Genomic DNA, 23,258 nt, shown 5'->3' with positions numbered 1-23,258 from the left:
TCACAATTGTCCGTTAAAGTAACGCAATGCCGAATCGCAAAATATGGCCTGGTCATTAAGGGGGCAAATCCTTCCGGTCCAGAAGTGGTTAAATTGTTTACAATGAAATCCAGGCATAACTTTATGGTCTTCTAATTTAGTATTTCAATACCAAAAACGGATGGCTTTATAAAACCTTATAGAATAAAACTCTAATGCGATAAAGGATATCTCCAGCAATAGCGGGGAATGGTTGGCCTATTTTCATACCATTGAAATGTCAGTTTCTCACTTTTGTCATGTATTTCTTTATTGTGTTTCTTTGATTCCCCAGGTTCAGCAAAGCAGACATGCAAAATGTGTCTTTTCTACACTCAGTTCTTAGAGTGCATGGCCCCTGTCTTACCGAGCTGGAGTAAGTATATACGTATATACTATAGTAAATTTATACATTTGTTTTGTTTTTTTTTCACTACTGAATAATATAAATGTTTTTTATATTTTATATAACATTTTTATAATTATATAATATATAATTTATATAATTTATAATAATTTTTATAATCTATATATACAATTATTCTGGTAGGAAAGTCCTGCAAATAAAAAAGTACAAGCAAGAAACTGGGTCACTATTGTGCTTCTTACTTGCCTTGACTTTATGGGGTTGTCTTATTTATGGTCCAGAAACAGGTGGGGTGTTTCAGGTGGTCATCAGACATTTAAATATTGGGGAGTAGTTTAAAGAGTTGGGATGGGACTTGATATGTCAAAAGGTGAATATACTTCAGCTATATCACAATCAGATACGTTCATTTAACTTGTCTCTACTGTTGAGTGCTGGAAATGATCAGCAGCAAGCTTTATTCTGATGCTTTCCCTTATTATACTTTACAGAGTATCCAACTTCAGCCTAGGTGATATAGGAGTCCAAGCTGTAGCAGGATCTCTGACTTCAATGCCCTCCTTACTGACAATAAAGTGAGTGTTTCTAATATTGCATAGTCTTTACATTTTTTTCAAATTATTATATATTTTATGAAATTTTATTTGTATATTCAGTTATTACAGAAGCTTAGGTAAGATAATGCCATTATTATTGCGGACATACAGTACATACATTAGGGCAATATTTGCTGCTGTAACCACAGCTAAGGGAAACGAGTCAGATGAATGAATGCTCTACAATCCATGGGCATGTTTTGGATACTTTAGCTATTAATTTGCATTTAATTAGGGGTCAGTCCCAATGACTGCTCATTTTTACCAGGTCTAAACACTTGACTCGGGCAATGGGAATAAGGGAATGAGGGACACTCCACACTCCTATTTTTCATGTATTTTACATTTCAGAGAATGCATTTGGAAGCATTTTGATTAATTTTCTTCAGCAGAAAAAGACTCCTTGATAGTTGACATTGACTGTGGAAGTATATGGGAGTTGCAAAGATCTATTAGAAGCAAGTTGGTAATTCAGGTCCTCATGATCATCCCTAACTGAAATATAATTTTTTTGTAGGATAAAAAAAGCTTATGTATGACTAAAGCTGGCCAAAGATAAAATATTTGTTTTATAAAAAATGATGGGCATTATGAGGTCTGCCATTTTTAGGGGGGTTAGCATGAACACTGCACTTAGTGCATGGGGTGGTTGAACCTGATGGATGGAAGATCTGACCACAGAACGATTGTTCTTCAGACAGTTCATAAAATTAATGTTTGGCCATCAAAAGCAGATATGGAAACCCTGGAAATGTTTAACTGTTGTGTTTATCTTGATGTTTATTTGATCTCTTTTTGATTTACAGATTGGCGCATGTAAACATGTCCCATAGTGGAGTGACATCACTGGCAGAAAGTATTAGATTCTGCAATTCCATTTTAAATATAATGTAAGTTTCTGTTACTTCTACCTTCAAATCTGTGCAGTAGTTCTTTTTACTTTCATTCCAGCAACAGGGCATTTTAAATATTTAGAGTACTAAAGGTTCTGGGCTGGTCATTAGCAGTTTAAAAGCCAAATATCAGCTTCACTTTCCACCTAATTTTAACTGATTATTTTGCATTAAGATGAATATTTTATTTTACATGTACATTAAAGTCATTCTAAACCTTCAATTTAAAAATAAAAATAAACATGTCATGCTTACCGTATTTGTGCAAGGGTTTTGCACAGAGCAGCCCCAAACCTCCTCTTCTGGGGTCCCCCCACTGGAATTTCTTGCTCCTCCTCTCCTGCTAGTGCCCTCTTGCTATGGGGGCTCTCTTGCCTGCTCAATCTCGAGCTGCTCTGCCTGCGTCCATAGACACACAGAGTGTGTACATTAATGGGTATTCTTTGCAAAGTACATTTTTGCCACGTTCACTAGGCTCTGATAAATATTCCCATGCAAAGTCAACATCCTATTTGCCTTTAATAAATAACCCTCCAAGAGCCAAGAGATGTTGGCAAATGACCAAACAGCGGTATTAATGATATATCTACCTTCTTCCCCTAAAAAAAAAAAAAAACAATGTTTTAGAAGGTGGCTATTATTTAGAGACAACCAGTTACAATTGGCATCTGCAATAATCAAAATTCTAAACTTTGAAATGCTATGAAAGTGCGGCCTTACCTCCCAGGGATTACTTCATTTTTTTGGTATTTACATGTATTCTGTCTTTGCCAGAGCAGAAGTGTCAGGATGAATGTCAGGCTTTAAAAAGAACCTTTGCTTTGCCCATATACTTGTGGTCTTTTCAGCAGCACATCATGGACTCATCTATCCTTTCTTCCCATTCCATTCTGTTTGGCCATATGATGAAATAGATTTTCTACCTGAGGTAACTAGGGACATTGTAAAGCAGTGTTTCTCAACCTTTTTTCAGTCAAGGCACCCTTTAAAACTATAGACAATCTCAAGGCACCCTTTAAAATTATGGACAGTCTCGAGGCATCCCATTCTAAAATGTAAAAGTCAATTCTAATAGTCTTACATAATGCAGTAACATCCACAAGTAAGAGACCCAACGTTAGAGGTGATTATTTCTTCCAAAGCAAATACACTTTTGCACACTGGTATTGACTAGTATTCCAATGTTTCTCTCCTCCCTCAATTTCTCTCCATCAGTCAGCTAATGTGACCCCATTGCTGAGGGAGAGGGGCATGGGAGGGTCAAATGAGGATGCTATGCAGTTGACAGACATCCTCCTCATCAACTGATAACATCATTGGTTGTTAGGATGCCAGTGTCTAAAAAGTCGTAATGGTACATTATGAAAACCTGTGGCTTTGTGTAACTAAAAGGCAGGCTTGATCCACCTGCTGGCTTGTATAACATTTTTAAACAATTTTTAGGCATTTTTTCCAAGGCACCCCTGAAAAAGCCTCAAGGTATCCAAGGGTGCCTGAGCACCCTGGTTGAAAAAGGCTGTTGTAAAGCACTGTGCAAACTGTTGGCACTATATAAATCCGGTATAGTAATAATAATAATAATAATAATGGGACTTCTTTGAGATGCCTATACAAAGGCAGATTTGGCCTAAAATGCAGGCAAAAAAGACTCTCTGATATCCATTTCATTACAGAACATGTATCTAGATACAGTGTATCCAGAAAGTATTCACAGCTCTTCACTTTTTCCACATTTTGTTTTGTTACAGCCATATTCCATATTGATTAAATTCATTATTTTCCTCAGAATTCTTCAAACAATACCCCATAGTGACAACGTGAAAGAAGTTTGCTTGAAATCTTTGCAAATTTGTTAAAAATAAAAAAGGAAAATATCACATGTACATAAGTATTCATAGCCTTTGCCAGGATACTCAAAATTGAGCTCAGGTGCATCTTGTTTCCACTGATCATCCTTGAGATGTTTTTACAGCTTGATTGGAGTCTACCTGTGGTAAATTCTGTTGATTGGATATGATTTGGAAAGGCACACACCTGTCTATATAAGGTCCCACAGTTACCGGGGGAATGTCAGCGCACAAAACCAAGCCATGAAGTCCAAGGTATTGTCTGTAAACCTCCGAGACAGGATTGTATCGAGGCACGGATCTGGGGAAGGGTACAGAAAAATGTCTGCAGCATTGAATGTTCCATTGAACACAGTGGCCTCCCATCATCCGTAAATGGAAGAAGTTTGGAACCACCAGGACTCTTCCTAGAGCTGGTCGCTCAGCCAAACTGAGTGATCAGGTAGAAGGGCCTTAGTCAGGGAGGTGACCAAGAACCCAATGGTCACTCTGACAGAGCTCCAGCGTTTCTCTGTGTAGAGAGGAGAACCTTCCAGAAGAACAACCATCTCTTCAGCACTCCACCAATCAGGCCAGTATGGTAGAGTGGCTAGATGGAAGCCATTCCTCAGTAAAAGGCACAGAGTTGAACCCGATTGAACATCTCTGTAGAGATCTGACGCTCCCTGACGCATCCTGATGGAGCTTGAGAGGATCAGGATGCAAAGAAGAATGGGAGAAGCTGCTCAAAAACAGGTGTGCCAAAGCTTGTAGTATCATACTCAAAAAGACTTGGGGTTGTAAATGGTGCCAAAGGTGCTTCATCAAAGTATTGAGCAAAGGCTGTGAATACTTATGTACATGGGATATTTTTTCGTTTTTTATTTTTAATAAATTTGCAACGATTTTAAACAAATTTTTTTTCGGGGTATTCGTTTTAGAACTTTGAGAGAAATAATGAATTTAATCCATTTTGGAATAAGGCTGTAACACAAAATGTGTAAAAAATGAAGCACTGTGAATACTTTCTGGATGCACTGTATCTTTATACACAGACTCCTTCTTTATTGTTTGTTATTCTCATATGATCAGTCTGGACATTTGACTCTATTTGTAGTAATACGTATCTTAAACACCTGTCGCACAGAAGCATATGTGGCTACGTACATTTTTGTACATCTTTGCACTAGATGAGAGTGAATTTCAGTGTATACCATGTTAGATTTAAATACGAAATTACTAAAAACAATACTTTACAATTAATATTTTGTTAACCAAATGGAGCTGAAACTAGATAGATGGTGTATTGCACACCAGGGGGCCTATTTGCTATTGCCTTTTATTTGTCCATTCTGTCCTTCAGCATGAACTTATCTAAAGCTTTAAAAGCCACTCATGAAAAAATGGATTTTTTTAATACATTTTGCCAAGAGATAACATGATGATCTTTGATTTCTTCCTCCTGGTAAATTTCCTAATAAAAACAGAAGAGGCAGTGCTTAGTTATAGGCATGAATAATACAGACATTAGAGAGCTCCATTATTCTGAGATGCATATAGCATGGTAAACTGCATTGTGAAAAATACAAACATTTTATAATGTCAAAGGGTAAGTGCACTTCTAGAAAAGAAGACAGTAGAAGTACAGCCCTCAGGTTCTTACTGCCTGGACTGCCCCCAACTGCAGTAGTGTTAACTTCTTCAAGATCCACTGAATATATCCTGTTTATGATACTTCCGTTTGGAGAAAGTGATGGCCACTCAAAGTATATGTGCTGAGCTTAAGGTGGATTTGTCACCTAAAGTCTGTTCTCGTTAAAGTGTTACTAAACCCAGGTCCCCGAATTCACTATATCTGGTCTCCCACAGTACACAGAACATGGAAATGCAATTATTTTAGCAAATATTAACTGCTAAATACTTTTTCTCATCAGCAGTATATGGGAGTCTTATTACTTCCATCAGTGTCTGATTAAAGCTTGTAGGAGGAGTTTTCATTCTACTGTGATTGTCTTATGAGGCTGCAGGACCCCTGACTCTCTGTCTGGACATTGCTGATTGGCCCTGTGCCGATTACATTCACCCCCCCCCCCCCCAAGAAAAAAAAAAAACTCTCGTGCAATACACACCAAACTGAGCATGTGCAGAATGCCCCCGAGGCTCTGTACTATTAGGAAATGGATTAGGGATGGTGGAAGAAGCATAGGATCAGAGAAGACAGGATCAAACAGCCTTTTTTACACAATGCACAGGATTAACTCCTTAGTTTCCACAGTGAGTATAGCAAGCATGCTTTACATATACAAACTGATTTTACTGTTGTAGCTTTAGTAACAGTTTCATTTGATGAAAATGATGGGGGTAGGATGTCATTTTCTTTCCAAAAGTGCTCCTACCCTTTAACTGTCAATGTTTAAAATAAACTTGAAATTTATAAGTGGGAAACTCCATTTAAATGGAAAAACAAGCAAACACCCAGTTGCCTAATTACTAAAAAAAAAGTTTCCATTCTGCATATTTTTAATTCATTTTTTTTTTTTTTTTTTTTAGGATATCTGGTAATGACATTGGTGAAGAGGGGGCTTTAGCCTTTAAAAATTTACTGACTGAGAAAAGGAATTTTAGAGCCATAAAGTAAGTTGAGTTTTTATGTAGATCAGGGATTAGCTTTATTTAAATAACCTCCTAATAGTAATCTTCAGTAATTGCACTGTGGTTCTTTACTAAGTGTTGCAGAATCTAAATACATTTTTATCTATGTTGACTTTTCTTTACATTGCATCAGTTAAAAACATTAAATATGTCCCTATCTATGTAGTGTATCTGGTTGCTTCGTGGGAACTACTGATGGAGGAAGACAGTTTCTTGCAGAACTATCCAATTGTCCAGAACTTCAGGAAATACAGTAAGAAATTACTTGAAAGCTGAAAGTGTGGTCACCACTGTTAATTTCATTGACAGATGGCTTAGTAAATAAATTAAACCTGTCACAGACATGAGCAATTCATATGTAAGGGAGATGAGGATAGGAGAGATGTTCTGTAGTTCACAAGGGAGAACTCAGGAAGGGCTGACAATGTTGCTTAGAGTTTCAGTGAAGCAAAGGCACTGTGTGGTCATATAAAACAGGGAGTTACAGCAAAAAACAGAAAAAGGGGGGTGAGCATGCATCGCCCCCTCCTTAACCATGCTAGGCTACATGCCCTCAACATGGGGGGGGGGGGGGTATTTTGCCTTGTCACCTTGTCCCTATGTTGAGGAACACAAGGGCCTCTTTCTCACAACACTGGCCTGATAGGTGTTAGGGACTGCGAGTGGGGGGGGGGGCTTATCAGAATCTGGAAGCCCCCTTTAACAATAAGGGGGCCCCCAGATGCTGGCTTCCCCCCATGTGAATAAGTATGTCATTATTTGGTCAATGATGTCTCTGGGTGACCCCACCCCTAGATTACTTGAGCGGCGGGGTAAACTGGAGATGTAATTTGATGCAAGAAAAGCAAAAGGATCCGTTGGGTCTTGATGGACGTAGGTTTTCTTTCATATGGATTGTTGGCCATTGTTCATCATGATTGACGTGGACCTGCATTGCTAGATGACGTGATTGGCACTGGATGTACAATGTACATTGGGGGACAGTTTTAAAAAAATATTTTTAATAACAGACTTGTCATAAACTGTGTTTTAATTCATACTTAATTTTTTTTGTGAATGAATAGGAGCACTCATTCAAATAGGGGGCTGGTATCTGGGAGCCCCCTTATTATAAAGGGAGCTTCCAGATTTCGATACCCCTCCCCAACCCGCAGACCCCCACAACCACTGGGCCAGAGTTGTGGGGGGGAGGCCCTTGTCCTCATCAACATGGGAACTAAGTGCTTTGCCAGGGGGGTGCCCCCAAGGCAAAATACCCCTCCCATGTTGAGGGCATGTGGCCTGGTTTGGCCTGGATTGTCCTCCCCAATCCACCCTGCAGATGGCAGGACACACCCAGCGCCTGATGCATAGCCCTAGCAAATCCATGAACAAGCACTCCCGGCCTCCCTCCCCACCTATGCATGTGCAAAGTGATCTCCTTTATGCACTGTAGGAGAAAAAGAATGTATGAATAATGCAGTCTTTCACTAGTAATAACACAACAATCTTTTTTTCTCTAAATCCCTCTTGTAACATAGCTGTAATACTAATTGATCCTGCAAGTTACATTTTTTTTTTTCAACTTCCTTCAACAGACCAAGCTTTCAGCAAAAGTTGACGCAAACCAAAAAGTATAAACAAAAAATTACAGTGTAGAGGGGCCCATACCCCTAATTAGTATACCACAAAAATATAGAAAAGATGGGGCTTTACGGGCCAGTGGGAGGAGAAAGATCCACAACAACACAATATAAAGTAAAAAGTAGTTTTATTATACATATTAAAATAATGCATAGGAGTAGTTACCCATGTATAACATAAAAAACAACAAACATATAGAATTGCATTGTAGAAATACTTCCCAGCAGGGGAATGCTGATAACTTATATCAGGAGATGACGTAAGGTCTCTGATGGAACACGGTCTTAGGGTCCCCAGCAAGCCGACGCGTTTCGCACCAGGCTTCCTCAGGGCCAGAGAGACCAGAACAGACTGATATTTCCGATGCGACTCAGGTGATGGCAGGGAAGACAAAATGCAAAGAAGATGATGACAATAGTCCGAGATCAATGTTGGTAAAATATTGTATAAATGCCCAGGATAGTAATTCTGAAGCTTCAGTAGAAAAACATATATATTTACATATTCATATCCATATTCGGGGCCTAACTGGCTACTTCATATATTGTAATGGTGGCATGCGGCCAAAATATATGGGAGCATCCCAAAAAGCAGGGTGTGTCATAATATCCTGTGTGTGTTAGAGGCTGCAAATAACATGTATCAAACATGAGACAGGTAAAACGTGCAATAAATCAAAGAATCATACAGACAATGGGCCTGCAGCATATCCTCAGTGTGCCTGCCTGCCTTTACTTTTATTCCTAAAAGAAAAAAAAACTCTTGCTGTAACTTCCTAAAAAGTGTTAGCTAGAATTAGGTCTTAACTTGTTATGCAAAGTTGATCCAAATGTATTAGTCCATCTAAAGCTGGTCATAGATTAATCAAATTTCAGCCAGTTCAGCAGGGACCAGCTGAGATTCAATCCATCTTTTTGTTAGGCTGATTGTACCCAAGTTGATCCATCTATCAAACTGGTTACAACCAGAATGTTGGATTTTTAGCATGCGATTATTACCAGCGGTAGTAATCACTGTGTTCTTCCAGCAGGGAGGGCTCCCTGCGACCCACCACCTGCCTGGAGAACACAATAGCTTTGCAGGAGGGATTCCCCCATCAACACAGTCAGTGATTTTCTTTCCTGCAACCACGGGTTTTATCTTTGGGCTAATTTACTAAGCATGTTGTTACATTTCAGCTCCTGGGGGGTCATTCAAAGGACCCGGTTTTGAATCACCCTGCAGAGTATAAAGCTGGCCATACATGATAGATTTTCAGTAATCAAACTTTCGTAGGAAAATCATTTATCTCAACATTCTTTCTTGTCATCAAACACCCACCCATACAAATACCCACTATCTCCCTTGAGGAAGGACTACAGGTCGGAAACATGTGGGGTTTTATCAAGGCAATTCATTTGGGTTGACCTTGCCCTCTGGATACATCTGATGGTTACAGAGTATATTAAGTATGACATTAGTATGATATGTCAACACACGTACTGCTATCTTTTTAAAATGTAATTTTATGAGGAAATGTGGCCTTTTTATGAATTGTTTCTACAATAAAAATATTACATTTTAAATACTGTTTGAGATTTTATTGTGCCTCCATAGTCCACAAGGGGTTATGATGCACAAAGTGCACAGATCTTAGTAATATTTAGGATGTTGGCAGGATGATTGATACTACACTCTACCCTCTACATTGTTTTTCTTGTCATCATTGTGTCAACTAATTGCCCTTAAAAGCTATGTTCACCTTTATGAAAAAAATATTAATAGATGCACATATTTCTGCAGGAAAAAATATGCATTTATTATTTTTTTCACAAAGGAAAAATAAGCATTTATTATTTTTTTTCTCAAGAGCCCGCAGAGCTTTGCACCCACAATCAGTGGCAGATGGGACTTGTAGTTTCTTCACTCACAGATTCCTGTGAATGAATGACACAGCCATGTGGGCAGAGCTCGGCACCAACTAGTCAATGACAGCGGGGAGATGGGATGAATGCTACAAGTAATGAAACATGTTACATACTAAATACGGGTGTTACATGTAACATGTTCCAAAGGTGAACCTATCCTTTAAAATTTTGTCCAGACCTGCTATTTGAATGGAATCCCAGGCATAGTAACAGGTTTCATTACAATACATACAATTTGTTCCAAACATATTCAATGTCAGATTTTTCTATCCTGCTACCTTGTATTTGACATCACTAACTATTAGAAAATCGAACAAAAGTTCTAAAAAATGAACAAATTTCAAAGGAAATTCTCCTGGTGTATGGTCAGTTTAACCCTCCCAGTGCAATGCGGAGTTCCAGGTTTTTATTTCCTTGCCATGTCCACCAGCCAGGGGAGGAGTGGGCCAGGGGGCAGGGGGGCAATTGCCCCCTGGGCCATTTTGATGCCATGTAAAAAGGCTGCATCGCTTCTGCCACAGACATGCCTAAATGATTCCTTGTGAAGAGAAGTAAAAAGTCCCTGCTGCTGATCTACTGAGTGTGGGAAGAAGACAAGGACAGAGCACAGCCCCCTCCCCCCCCCCCAACATGGATGGTGTAAACTGTGTCTGAGCAGAGCCTTGTTCCATGCCTCACTGGAGACTCTCCCCCGGCAGCCCCACCTGAGCTGTCCCTGTTCCCCCAACTGCCCCCTGCTGGCCAGGACGGGAACCCGGATTCGGCCGGTGGGTAAAGAGTACCTGGAACTGAGCTTTAGCTTTGAATGGGGGTCGGAAGGAGGCTAGGAAGAGAGAGAGTGGGAGGGTGGCTGAGTCACTGCACCATGGACCTCTGGATTTTACTTGCTCCCTGGGCCGAAAGTTGCCAGTCAGCCCCTGCCAACAGCTGTGATCCTATCGCCGGCAATACTTTATGAAAAGGCTTTTGATGGGCTCTACACAAGCATGCATTTTGAGACTAGCAATAGCATCTCCCCTAGAAGAGACTAAAGTACTTCCTAGCTTGTCTTCTTTTTCTCACTCACCTTACCTCACCTGTAAAAATCCTAGCAGGCTCACTCATAAGATCACTTTATTAACTAACAGATAAATTGCAAGGTATAGGTCAGTGACAGACATATCTAACACTTCAATATTATCACACAAGCAGAGCCTAGTTTTCATTGATATTGGAAATCCCTTTATGTCAGCTTTGCCTGCTGCACTCTTTACTCTAATAACATGATTCTGTAAATGAGCTGTTACCTTGACAGAAACCACAGATACTAGCACTGCTGGGCAAGAAAATGTGCATTTCATAAGTCTGTTTTATAAAGTCCGATACAATGTAACCTCATTATGGCTCATGGTGCAGGCCATACCTACATATACTGCATTTTGTCACTTTCTTCTCTGTTCTGTGCAGCTTGATGTCTATGTCACTGGATGACTCCTCCCTCCTTATATTGTCCCAGGGATTAGCGCAAATGTCTTCTATGAAGATACTAATGTAAGTATCAGGACTTGTGTTCCTTTAACTACATCCACTCTGGGCCAGTTGTGACATTTTTTCTCATACATGTAAAAATCTGAATTTTTTGCTACAAAATTACTTAGAACCCAAAAGCATTACATATTTCTTTACGCAGAGGCCCTGGGAAATAAAATGGTGGTTGTTGCATTTTTTTATGTCGCATGATATTTGCGCAGCTGTTTATCACGTGCAAATTTTCAAGAATAAATACACTTATATGAATTTTATTGTACAACAAAAGAGAAAGGAGAGCAGCACTGCAGCGCTGCAGCGCCATCTAAATGCACAGCCAGAACCAGTGAAGATTCCCACGGATCCCCGCTGCTCGTCCTCTTACTGGAGTGGATGAACCCTTTAAATGCCGGTTTATCATGCCCATCCTGTGAGTTTGCATTTGTCTCTTGTTATTAAATGCATCTTGTATACTGCACTTAGATGGCACTGCTCTCCTTTCTCTTTTGTTGTACATTTCAACAGAGTTCCTTCTAGCTCTTACAGAGCCTGCAGCCAGTATTTCTCCTTTGTCCAGCAATTAGCCCATGCTTGAACTTAATGGACATTTTAACCAGAACTTACTCCTGCATATGCCCTCCTCTTCTCAGCCTATAGAGCGCTTATGATTTTTTTGTTTGTGATGAATTTTATTTTGCATGCAAACACAATAAATTACCCATAAATAAAAAAAGATGACGTTACACTGAGTAAATAGATACCTAACATGTCATGCTTTAAAACTGCATACCCCTGTGGAATGGCGCCAAACTACGGTACCTGATAATCTCCATAGGTGACACTTTAAAGCAGTTCTTCAGTCATTTCTTTGGGAATTAAAAGTAAGCAGCTTCAAAAACTGTAGCTTCTGACTTTTAATAAACAGACACTTACCTGTCCCAGGATCCAGCACAGTCCTCACCCGAGTTTCTTCACCAGTCTTTGGTCCCCAGCACTGGCGTGTTAATTTTAGACATCCGGCTGTGACTCCTAGTGGCTTCACAGCTGGCTGCCCACTGCGCATGCACAAGCTACCTTGCACTTTGTGAATGGTCCCACAACCTTCTGAGACCTGTGATGTGTCCCAGAAGGCTGAGGGCAGGGAAGGGGGGTTAAAAACTTCCACTCAAATCGCCCAGGTAATGAGCAGAAGTGGTAGTGTGTACCTGTAAATACTAGGTTCCTTCCCCCTTCCCCCCAAAAAAAGAGGGTCTAAATATGGCAGAGGAAGGGGGAGGAGAAGGAAGAGTGGAGCTTCCTTTTTTTAGTGTGAGTTACACAGGAAGTCTGGTGCCAGAATTATTGCTTTTGCCCTGATGATTTTGGCGGCAATTCACTTGTTGTGCAATCACCATTAACATTTTTTTTTTTTTTTGGATAAACTTTATTGCTTTCACAATGGTTGAAAAACATCATCTATAGTGATAGCATAGGCAATGACAAGTACTCTTCACTAATAGGCCCCTGATCTCTCCTCTGCCCTCCAAAGCATCTGATCAAACCAAATTTGATTTGATCAGATGCTTTCACAAACTGGTAACAGCTTGTTTACAACAAACCGAAACTGGAAATTATGAAATCCTTGATGGTTCTGGCTTCTGACATCACAGAGGGGAAGTAACAATGTAATTTACTTTCACTCTGTCTTGGGTATCAGATGTAGCCAGTTGCATCATTACCAGGCTCTTCCGTCTCATTGGGAGAGCCCAGCAGCATGGGGGGGAGACCCCATTCCCCCACAAGCAAAATTGATCCAGTGGCTGTATAGGACATTTAGGTACATCCTTAGGACCCGCAGCAGGTAAAAAAAAAGAGTCTGGAATTGTTGGCAGGTGGTTTTGTTCAATACAAATCTATAGATGCCTATACATGAGACATAATAAGGACACTTTACACTATTAGTGTAGTTATGTACCCTTTGTCATTTGTTTACCTTGTAATGATGGGCTCCCATGTTATGGTTGCAGTTTGTAGCATCATGGCTGATCGATTTCCCTACATCCGTGTATTAATTCACCTAGCTTGTCCTTATTCGCCAAAGGAACAAGCAACTTTTGTTCTGGGTCAAGCAGCGTCTAGTCCATGCATTGCAAATTGTATTTATTTATTACAGGTACCTACATATAGCACAGTCAATTTACATATATGTAGCACTGTCCCTGTAGGGCCTGCTGCATGATGATTTGTTGGGCCCCCTCTGATTACCAGCATACAGTCTTATAGGGTACAGTTCACACATTCATCTTTACTCCCAATGGCTCCCAACGGGACTCCGCTATCCAGATGAAAGACCCCGAGCACATGTGCTCCTGGCTTTTATACAGTATCCCAGCATGCAACGAGGCACTTTCCTCTGCCAAATCACCAGGGCTGTATTAAACGTCTGTGCACTCATTTGTCAGGTTTCCTCCCACTGTCTAACATGCCTCCCTATTGGACCAGTGTGAAACACTCTGCAGACAGACTGAGTTACACCTGAGCACATTGAGCAGACCTCACTAGCAGATCCTGCTCTCTGGTAGGCAGAGAACTGTATGGATTTACCTGCAATCCCTCTGGTAAACAGACAGGATTAAAAAATTATACTCTCTCTCTAGCACCTACCTAGGAGGTTGCTATATATGTATATTATACTTTCACATCAGTCCCTGCCCCCAATGAGCTTACAATCTAAGCCCCCTAACTCATATTCATATATACATGAGCTAGCGCCAATTCAGACAGGAACCAGTTAACCTACGAGCATGTCTTAGAAGTGTGTACGGAAACCTGAGATCCCAGAGGAAATCCACACAGGCACAGGGAGAACGTGCAAACTCAATGCAGGTAGTGCCAAGATTGGGATTCAAATGGACAATCCTAGTGCTGCTAGAAGGAAGTGCTAGCCACTGTGCTGCCCTAATTCTTTGTGCTGCATTACAAATGTAGGAGTGCTTATGAAGAAAGGAACTATGTGTTTAATGCTAGAGGTCTGGGACCACTAGATCAGTGATGAGTAGATCATACTGGGACAACTAGATCAATGGCACCAGACCCACCAAAGCGATGACAGATGGTGGCATCCATGGCCATCCTGCGTGCACCTCGAACCAAAGCACAGCACAGTGTCAGTGGAGTGGGTAGGTGGCAACACATTTCAGGGGCCCTGCTCCTTTTTGTCATGCCCATCCACTCCACTGATGCTGTGCTGTGGACTGAGGTTATAGGAAGGATGGCCGTAGACACAGCTGGCTGTCATCCCTTTGGCAATTGTGAGGAGGCGGATACAGGCATTCCTGATGTATGTGTGCTATGTTTTAACAATAAATGTGATACTTTTTCATAATACTATAAAATAATGCTAAAACTGTTTTGTATTTTATATATCAGTTTAATTTTTTTTCCTTTGATTTGGATTTTCAGGCTCGGAAACAACAAAATAACACCTATAGGTATTCAGCATCTAGCAGACAGTTTGGTTCACTGTCCAGAAATGGAAGCCTTAGAGTAAGTCTGGGTATATTATATGTTGTAAAATCATGACAACTGTGAACTCCCCAGTTATCTGTGCGCTTCAGATGTGTCAGATAGAACATCATCCAGCCTAATGGCTCACTACACATCTGATAGAGTCAGCTGCTTCCTTTCCATTTACTCCGCATGTGAAATTCTTTCTGCTTGAAGTGGTCTGCAAGCAGACAAATGGTCCATAGTTTCTCAGAAATCTCCTTTTTTTGCAACATTATTATATAAATAGCAAGACACATAGTCAGTGTGATATTTCCATGCCTCATCAATAACCCAAGAATCAAACTTTTCAAGTTAACTTTGGCTTGGATAGTTATATTGGTACTACTTGTAATGTATTGCTCTGAAGCAGAGGTGCTAAGAGCATATTTTTACATGATAAAGTAACATGTATGTGACAGATTGGGTAAAATAACTGGATGTTGATACATAAACATATATAATGAAGAATATCCAGGCAAGCAGAAAAATCTTAATGATACTCAAAAAGTAAATGAATTTTTAAGTAAAGCACTACAAGAAAAAAAAAATGTACACACAAAAAACATTGAAATGTGTGTACAAATGGTGAAGAAAATAAATGTAAAAAATAATGTAAAAAATGGGGAAAAAGCAAGGAGGAAGAAAAGGCCTAATAGTGTTAACTTGGGTTAAATATAAGGATATAGGGAACATTATTGCTAAAACTAAATACAAAAATCAAAGCCCTTTTTCATGGTACAGCTTTGCTGCAGCTGAATTTTTAATCAGATTGCAGACCAAAGCTGTGATCTGTGGTGACATGCACCAGCATTGTATCATTAGGCCCCATGCACACGGGGCGTTAGAAAAAACGTACGTCAAAGTTAGTTCTGACGCCGGAAAAAGCAGCTGTAAAAACGTGCTTTCAGTAGCTTTTTCCATTGGCGTTATTGCACGTTTTGCCACGTTGCTTTTAGCAGCGTTTTTTTTTCTTCCATTCAAAATCAATGGTTCCCTATGGGAGCCTATTGATTTGAATGGAGGTCGCACCGCAACACCGCAAGTCGGATCCGACTTGCGGGGCGACTTGCGCTGTGAGAATCTTGAGGGGGAACTCCACGCCAAAATGGGAAAAAAATGGCGTGGGGTCCCCCCCAGGGTTCCAAACCAGGCCCTTCGGGTCTGTTATGGAATTTGAGGGTAGCCCCATGCCGAAAAAACGGCATGGGGTCCCCCCCAAAATCCATACCAAACCCTTATCCGAGCATGCAGCCCGGCAGGCCAGGAAAGGGGAGGGGACGAGCGAGCGGCCCCACCCCCCCTGGACCACACCAGGCCACATGCCCTCAACATGGGGGGGTGTTGGTGCTTTGGGGCAGGGGGAGCTCTGCACCCCCCACCTCAAAGCACCTTGCCCCCATGTTGATGAGGACAAGGGCCTCATCCCCACAACCCTGGCCGGTGGTTGTGGGGGTCTGCGGGCAGGGGGCTCATCGGAATCTGGAAGCCCCCTTTAACAAGGGGGCACCCCAGATCCCGGACCCCCTCCCTATGTGAATGGGTATGGGGTACACTGTACCCCTACCCATTCACCCCATAAAAGGCAGTGTATGGAAATAACGACAAGAGACGTTTTGGAAAGTTTATTAAAAATCTTCATCCGACTCTTCTTGTCTTCTCCTCTCCGGGGTCTTCTGCTCTTTTGCTGTCCGCCCTTCTTGTCTTCTCCTCTCCGGGGTCTTCTGCTCTTTTGCTGTCCGCCCTTCTTGTCTTCTCCTCTCCGGGGTCTTCTCCGGGGTCTTCTGCTCTTTTGCTGTCCGCCCTTCTTGTCTTCTCCTCTCCGGGGTCTTCTGCTCTTTTGCTGTCCCCCTCTTCTTGTGTTCTTCTCTCCGGGGTCTTCTGCTGTCCTCTCTACTTTTCTTCTCCTCTCCGGTCTTCTGCTCTTTTGCTGTCGGCTGTCGGCTGTCTTCTTCCTCCGGTCCTCCTCCGACGACGTCTCCGCTGATTATGCCTATCTCCGGTCTCTTCAGCTTATTATATAGCCATTAGGGGCGTGGCCCCGATGACGTCATCTGGAGACCCCGCCCCCTCATGTCACATATGACGTCATCTGTGACATGAGGGGGCGGGGTCTCCAGATGACGTCATCGGGGCCACGCCCCTAATGGCTATATAATAAGCTGAAGAGACCGGAGATAGGCATAATCAGCGGAGACGTCGTCGGAGGAGGACCGGAGGAAGAAGACAGCCGACAGCCGACAGCAAAAGAGCAGAAGACCGGAGAGGAGAAGAAAAGTAGAGAGGACAGCAGAAGACCCCGGAGAGAAGAACACAAGAAGAGGGGGACAGCAAAAGAGCAGAAGACCCCGGAGAGGAGAAGACAAGAAGGGCGGACAGCAAAAGAGCAGAAGACCCCGGAGAAGACCCCGGAGAGGAGAAGACAAGAAGGGCGGACAGCAAAAGAGCAGAAGACCCCGGAGAAGACCCCGGAGAGGAGAAGACAAGAAGGGCGGACAGCAAAAGAGCAGAAGACCCCGGAGAAGACCCCGGAGAGGAGAAGACAAGAAGAGTCGGATGAAGATTTTTAATAAACTTTCCAAAACGTCTCTTGTCGTTATTTCCATACACTGCCTTTTATGGGGTGAATGGGTAGGGGTACAGTGTACCCCATACCCATTCACATAGGGAGGGGGTCCGGGATCTGGGGTGCCCCCTTGTTAAAGGGGGCTTCCAGATTCCGATGAGCCCCCTGCCCGCAGACCCCCACAACCACCGGCCAGGGTTGTGGGGATGAGACCCTTGTCCTCATCAACATGGGGGCAAGGTGCTTTGAGGTGGGGGGTGCAGAGCTCCCCCTGCCCCAAAGCACCAACACCCCCCCATGTTGAGGGCATGTGGCCTGGTGTGGTCCAGGGGGGGTGGGGCCGCTCGCTCGTCCCCTCCCCTTTCCTGGCCTGCCGGGCTGCATGCTCGGTTAAGGGTCTGGTATGGATTTTGGGGGGGACCCCATGCCGTTTTTTCGGCATGGGGCTACCCTCAAATTCCATAACAGACCCGAAGGGCCTGGTTTGGAACCCTGGGGGGGACCCCACGCCGTTTTTTCCCATTTTGGCGTGGCGTTCCCCCTCAAGATTCCCACAGCGCAAGTCACCCCGCAAGTCGGATCCGACTTGCGGTGTTGCGGTGCGACCTCCATTCAAATCAATAGGATCCCATAGGGAACCATTGATTTTGAATAGAAGAAAAAAAAACGTATAACGTGGCTTAACGCACGTTAAGCAACGTTATAGCAAAGTTATTCAGCTTTTAGCAGCGTCAGGCGTTTTTAACGCTGTAACGCTGGTCCTCAGAACGCGCAGGTGGTGGGTTCTTGTTGCAGCCTAAAAACGTCTAAGCCACTTACAGCTCAAAAACGTCTGAGTGTGCATGAGGCCATAGAATAACATGGAGGGGCGTTTTTAGGCTGCAAAAAGAAAACGCCTGACGCTGCTTACAGCGGCGTTAAAAACGTCCCGTGTGCATGGGGCCTTATAGCAAAATGTTACACTGTTACAATGTATATTGTTGTAACAAGCTGACCAGAAGCTTTCCAATCCAGTTTTATAGGCTAAGTTCACACTATTACGTGCCAGAAACAAGCACTAAACTTCACATATTTCTGACACACGAAAGAAACGCACTGCTGTTTAGCAGACACATAGGGGTGCCATTAATTATTAATGGCATCCCCATGCATTGGCAAAACGCTGCATTTTTGCACAAGCGAAACCTCATGGTGCTGCATCAATTCACTAAGAGTTAAATACCGGCAACTAAAATGCGGTAAAATACTGCATACTGCATGCTGTAAATCAGTTGTAAAACGTCAGTTCACTAAGAATTTAGCATTAAATACCGAATGTGGTATTTGTTCAATTTAGCGGTAATTTCCGCACTATTTAACCTCCCTGGCGGTATGATTATGTCAGGAATTACATACCAAAAGCGGTACAATTGTTTTCATGGAAATTTGGCGTTATGTATTATAGGCCTACAATTCTTAGTAATTACTGACTTAAACCTGACCAAAACAAGACTCTATTAGACATCCCAGATGTGATAAATTTGAAACACAAACGCATGAATTATAATCGAATCAATAATATTATTTTATTATTTAATATATAATATATATAATAAAATTATATTATTGATTAGATTATAATTCATGCATTATATATTATATATAGATATATGTGTGTATATATATATATATATATAACGCATTAATTATAATTGAATCAATAATATAATTTTATATATATATATGTGTGTGTGTGCATATATATATACATATATATATATATATATATATATATATATATATATACATATATATATATATGCATATATATATATATATATATATATATATATATATATGCATATATATATATACCGGTATATATATATATACCGGTATATATATATATATATATATATATATATATATATGCATATGTATATATATATGCATATATATATATATGCATATATATATATATATATATGCATATATGCATATATATATATATATATATATGCATATATATATATATATATATATAATATAAAATGTGTTTTGTGTAACGTTTGTTTTTTTTTTTTTTTGAATTTCCCTCCCTAGTTCCGCTCCCATGCAGCATTGCTGCTGCAGGGAACGGAACTAGGAAGTGATCAGACCGACTTAGGGACGGAGGAGCGGCGGGACTCTCGGCTGGCGATCTCAGCAATGAGAGATCATCGATGGATCGCCAGGATAAGGTAAGAGAACACCGCTGCGCTCTCTGCAATCCACCCCGAGCGTGACTCGGGGTTACCGATCCTGCAATCAATCAACCCCGAGTCACGCTCGGGATTACCGCCTAGGAGGTTAATGCTACTAAGGTGCAGGCCAGAAAGCCAGCAACAACCGCCTTGACAACCGATGACTGTTAAAAAAAAAAAAAAAAAGGTGACAATAAAAAAGCATGAAAAAAACAGTGTGGGGCCCCCCTTCCCAGTCTATACCAGGCTCTTCGGGTCTGGTATGGATTTTACGGGGAACCCCACTCCAAAATTGAAAAACAAAATGTGTGGCTCTGCCCCCCAACCCTAAGCACCTTGTCTCCATGTTCATGGGGACAAGGGCCTCATCCTCACAACCATGGCCAGTGGTTGTGGGGGTCTGCGGGCAGGGGGCTTATTGGAATCTGGAAGTCCCCTTTCACAAGGGGACCGCCAGATCCCAGCCCCTCCCCTATGTGAATGTGTATGTAACTATGTAACCCTACCTATTCACCAAAAAAGTGTCAAAAAGTAAGAAAAACACAGACAGTTTTTGATAATTCCTTTATTGAAAAATAGAAAAACAGTGTCCCCCCAATATGAATCCATCATCAATCACGCCAACGCTGCCAGGATCCGAAAAAGGAAATAAAAAAAAAACACTGGCAGGCTTGTCTGTTTGACAGTTCTTACATAGGTATAGGCAGCGTCACCTGGTGGCACTGCCCCTAGTGGCGTTATGGACCGATGCATGCTGGGTTGGTGATGTCAGGAGGGGGTAGGGCCACCAGGTGACACCATCAGGTTGCCCCGCCCTTACCTATGTAAAAACTGTCAAACGGCCAAGGAGGCAAACGGAGTTCTTTTTATTTTTTGTTGTCGGGTTCTGGTGGTGCACAGGCATCATGATTGACAATGGATTTACATCAGGGGACAACTGTTTTTTTATTTTTATTTTAAATAACAGATTTGTCAAAAACTGTCTCGGTTTTTATTACTTTTTTTGACACTTTTTTGGTGATTGGGTAGGGGTAAGAGGCCCTTGTCCCCATCAACATTGTGTTTAGCCCCATTAAATAAGCCTAGTCAAGATGGCTCTTCCTTTGCTGCACTGAGAGGGGTGGAAAGCAATCATTCTTTAGTCAGAAGCTGGCCAAACAGAAACAAGGAGATTCCGTGTACTGGTTGGGGAGGTACATGTTATAACTGACCTTGTCTTTTGCCAACGTATTTGTAGGATAGAGTGAAAAAAATAAACTGATTGGTTACAATGGGATATATTAACATATCAGATACATGGATAAACAAGGGCGGATTTCATAATATCACTTTGATTGCCTGGCCACCAAACCATTCTGACAGCTTTTTAAAGTGAACAGGCAGAAAAACACATTTGTAACCACTTGACCTCCAGAAGATTTACCCCCATTGACCAGGCCAATTTTTGCTTTTTGGCACTGCGTTATTTTTAAATGACATTTGCGCGGTCATGCAACACTGTACTCAAATGAAATTTATATCAGGTTTTCCCACAAAATAGAGCTTTCTTTTGGTGGTTACTAATCACCACTGGATTTTTTAAAAAACACAATATTTTTTACTTTCTGCTATTAAACATATCCAATAAAAAAATTAAAAAAATCTAATTTCTTCATAAATTCAGGCCAATATGTATTCTGTTACATATTTTTTTTACAAAAAATCTCAATAAGTGCATATTGATTGGCTTACCCGAATGTTATAGCATCTACAAACTGTATTGTATATCCTGGATTTTTTCTTTTTTTTTTTATTCTAGTAATGGCTGTGATCAACGACTTATAGTGGGACTGTGATAGTTTGGCAGGCAGTTTGACACTAACTGACACTTAGTCTGAACCAATGACACTAATACAGTGATCAGTGCTAAAACTATATAGACACTGTAGTAATGACACTGGCTTTGAAGGGGTTAACTGGAAAAAGAAAACAAGAAGGGAGTTGAAAATGATGGCTCAAACACAGGTTTGTAGAAAAACAAGTAAAAAAATATACTTTATTGAGGTTGTGACAATTAATATACCATATAAACAGAGGTATGTTCAGAGGCCTGTGAACTATATCTCAAATAACCACGTCCCTACTCATTAAAACACACAATGGGCCTCCAAAACGCTCCATCCCACGTCCAGGCCACGTACTGCCCACCCTACACAACAGACAACCCCTACAGTGCAGAACCAAACACAGACTCCTGTCAGGGAAAACCCTAGTAAATATTCAGAGGCTCCATTGAGGTAGCAATAGTAGGTAGGGAGTTGAGTAGGATCAGGGGGGTCAAATAATCCAGAGGGAAAGGAACAACAGTCCAGTATACTGTGTGTGTTGGATAACCAACACATGGACCTATTCCTGCATTCCATGTAGGTGTTCCATTGGAGACACAGATTTGGATAAGATCTATTTCTTGCGGTCCAAAAATTGATGCGAGCCACAACAATAACATCCACAATGTAGGGAGTTGATAAGTGTCAAACAACTCAGTTAGAGGTATGGCAGTGTGCTATGATTTTTGATGTACTGAAATCATTTGTCCATCCTCAGCAAAAGAGTGGAGAACCTGGAGATGGTTAGCTGTGGAGCTTAAGAAGGCTTCAGGCTATAACTCCGGTGTTATAATCATTGCTGTATAAGGCCTCGGTATTCCATCCTTCATAACACGCTGGTTGTTTGTAACTGTAAATAGTGGTCACTTTGCCAGAGTAAATGCATGTAAGAACAATCCAGATAATTTCCTGGTTAAATTAATACAGTTCATGGCGTGACACAAATAAAGTGAAATATGTCTCTTACCAGCGGTAAAGTGAAGGGGGCCAGTTTGCAGGTATAGGCTGTTTGTCTTCTATGGCGATAAATGCCGTTTTCAATGCTCCCAAAAGACTCTCATTCCGTCTCTCAACTCCCTACATTGTGGATGTTAACGTTGTGGCTCACATCAATTTTTGTACCTGTACTTTTGTACCTGTTTTTCTACAAACCTGTGTTTGAGCCATCATTTGCAAATCCCTTCTTGTTTTCTTTTTCCAGTATAGTGTTTAGTTGCTTGGCTCACCGGTTTTACTACCTATAGGTTTGAAAACATAGGTGTCACATTTCCGCCATTATTTACACAGGGCAGTTGTTTTTTACCCAGGGATTATTTCACCCCTTCCCCCTACCCTTCCTTATTCTAGTGATTGAAGGGGTTAACATCTAAGTGTTAAATATGTGCCCAACAGTGCTTGGTGCATTCTCAGTGAAGGTTCTTTTACTAAGGGATGTGCTGGTTTTTATTCCCTGCTTTTCAGGAAAACAAAAACCAGCACATCCCCACTGACAGGTTAGAGTTCTGTATTGTTTACACTCACAGAGCTCTGTCCTGTCTTCCTCTTCGATGATCAGCGTGCCCGGCCCCTACTCAAAAGTTCTGGATCATGTATCTAGTATGTGATCCAGCACAGGAGAGCCACCTTGTCGCCGTACTCCTACCAGAGGCGCGTCGAGATGAGTTTAGATGGGTTTATATTAGATGCATTTTT

General features: G+C 41.4%; 1 protein-coding gene across 3 annotated transcripts in view; it reads left to right on the top strand.

The window, feature by feature from the left end:
• The window catches only part of NLRC5 (NLR family CARD domain containing 5), a 314,671-nt gene that overhangs the window by 246,250 nt on the left and 45,163 nt on the right, over positions 1–23,258 (top strand). For all 3 annotated transcript variants that reach the window (XM_082270129.1, XM_082270130.1, XM_082270128.1), the window contains 7 exons: positions 314–394; positions 877–960; positions 1,788–1,871; positions 6,251–6,334; positions 6,519–6,605; positions 11,329–11,412; positions 14,830–14,913. In XM_082270129.1, coding sequence (XP_082126255.1) covers positions 314–394; positions 877–960; positions 1,788–1,871; positions 6,251–6,334; positions 6,519–6,605; positions 11,329–11,412; positions 14,830–14,913 — 588 coding nt within the window. The remainder of the gene's footprint in view (positions 1–313; positions 395–876; positions 961–1,787; positions 1,872–6,250; positions 6,335–6,518; positions 6,606–11,328; positions 11,413–14,829; positions 14,914–23,258) is intronic.

The sequence above is a fragment of the Pelophylax lessonae genome (genome assembly GCF_965119305.1).
Source record: "Pelophylax lessonae genome assembly, chromosome: 10".
Lineage (NCBI taxonomy): Eukaryota > Metazoa > Chordata > Amphibia > Anura > Ranidae > Pelophylax > Pelophylax lessonae.
This window is presented reverse-complemented; position numbering and strand designations above follow the sequence as displayed.